The 1,223-nt window shown below is 40.2% G+C and overlaps 1 protein-coding gene across 1 annotated transcript; it reads left to right on the plus strand.

Annotated features, from left to right (window-relative positions):
• The first annotated feature begins 45 nt into the window (after positions 1 to 45).
• LOC125851597 (uncharacterized) lies at positions 46 to 645 on the plus strand. The gene has a single exon (XM_049531366.1). The coding sequence runs from the start codon at positions 46 to 48 to the stop codon at positions 643 to 645; it is 600 nt and encodes a 199-aa protein (XP_049387323.1).
• The last annotated feature ends 578 nt before the right edge of the window (positions 646 to 1,223 follow it).

Consider the following 1,223-nt stretch of genomic DNA (forward strand, 5'->3'; position numbering starts at 1 on the left):
GAAAGAAGAAAGGTATGGGAAGAAATTGAAGATGTCAGGGGTTTAATGGAAGGTCCTTGGGCTATTTGTGGTGATTTCAACACTACAAGATATGTCTCGGAGAAGAGAAATTGCAACAGGAGATCAAGAGGGATGATAGAGTTCTCAGATTTCATTGAAGATATGAACTTAATCGACCTTCAGCTGCAAGATGGCAATTATACTTGGTTCAAGGGGGACAATCACGACACAGCTTCCAGGATCGACAGATTCTTACTCTCAGAAGAGTGGGAAGAGTGGGATGACTGTTTCAGCAACATAAAGCAGTCCCCTTTGCAAAGGTTGGCCTCTGATCACATTCCTTTGGCTTTACAGGGTGGTTCCTGGATAAAAAAGAAGAATTATTTTAAATTTGAAAACTGGTGGCTTGGGACTGCAGGCTTCAATGACAGGATCAAAGAGTGGTGGAATTCCTTCAGTTTTAAAGTCATGGCAGATTTTCATCAACTTAAGGGGCATCAGTTGGACTATGCCAAGGAACATCAAAGAAGCTCTAGCTTGCTGGAACAGAGATGGGAATCAGTCAGGACACAGGGAGAGATGGAAGATTGTCCCTGCCTGCATTTGGTGGTCTATATGGATGGAGAGGAACCAGAGAAGTTTTAAAAACAAGAGCTGCTCTATGCAAAATTTGAAGTTGAATTGCATGGCTCTTTTCTTTTTTTGGTGTAAACATGAATATACTCAAGATGCAGAGGATATTCCTAGTATTTTAGAGTTCTTATGACCTCCATAGGAGTTCTTTTCTTTTAGCAACTTTTGGATGTAAGTATTACTAGAATACTCCTTATGTATTCTTTGTTTATAATACAAGTTACCTTTCTCAAAAAAAAGGCAGGCCTGACTTTGTGCTATCATGTAAATTGAAGGCACTCAAACATAAACTGAAGGACTGGAGCAGGAGTGAGGCTGGCAACCTAGTGATCCAAAGAAACAAACTTTAGAACAATTGGCTGAAATGGATATGATACTGGAATATAGACCTTTGACAGAACAAGAATCAGCCAAGAAAGCAGATTTAACCTTAGAATTGGAGGGTCTGATTAAAAATGAAGAAGTTGCGTGGAGGCAGAAGTCAAGGGCCTTATGGTTAAAGGAAGGCGATAGGAACACCAAGTTCTTTCATAAAGTGGCAAACGCTCATAAAAGGTTCAAATACATAGACCAGCTAATGGTGCAAGGTG

Source organism: Solanum stenotomum, unplaced genomic scaffold (assembly GCF_019186545.1).
Source record: "Solanum stenotomum isolate F172 unplaced genomic scaffold, ASM1918654v1 scaffold2778, whole genome shotgun sequence".
NCBI classification, from domain to species: domain Eukaryota; kingdom Viridiplantae; phylum Streptophyta; class Magnoliopsida; order Solanales; family Solanaceae; genus Solanum; species Solanum stenotomum.

Excerpts from the sequence above, each read along its gene's own strand:
- LOC125851597 (XM_049531366.1), top strand. The coding sequence starts at position 46 with ATGGAAGGTCCTTGGGCTATTTGTGGTGATTTCAACACTACAAGATAT.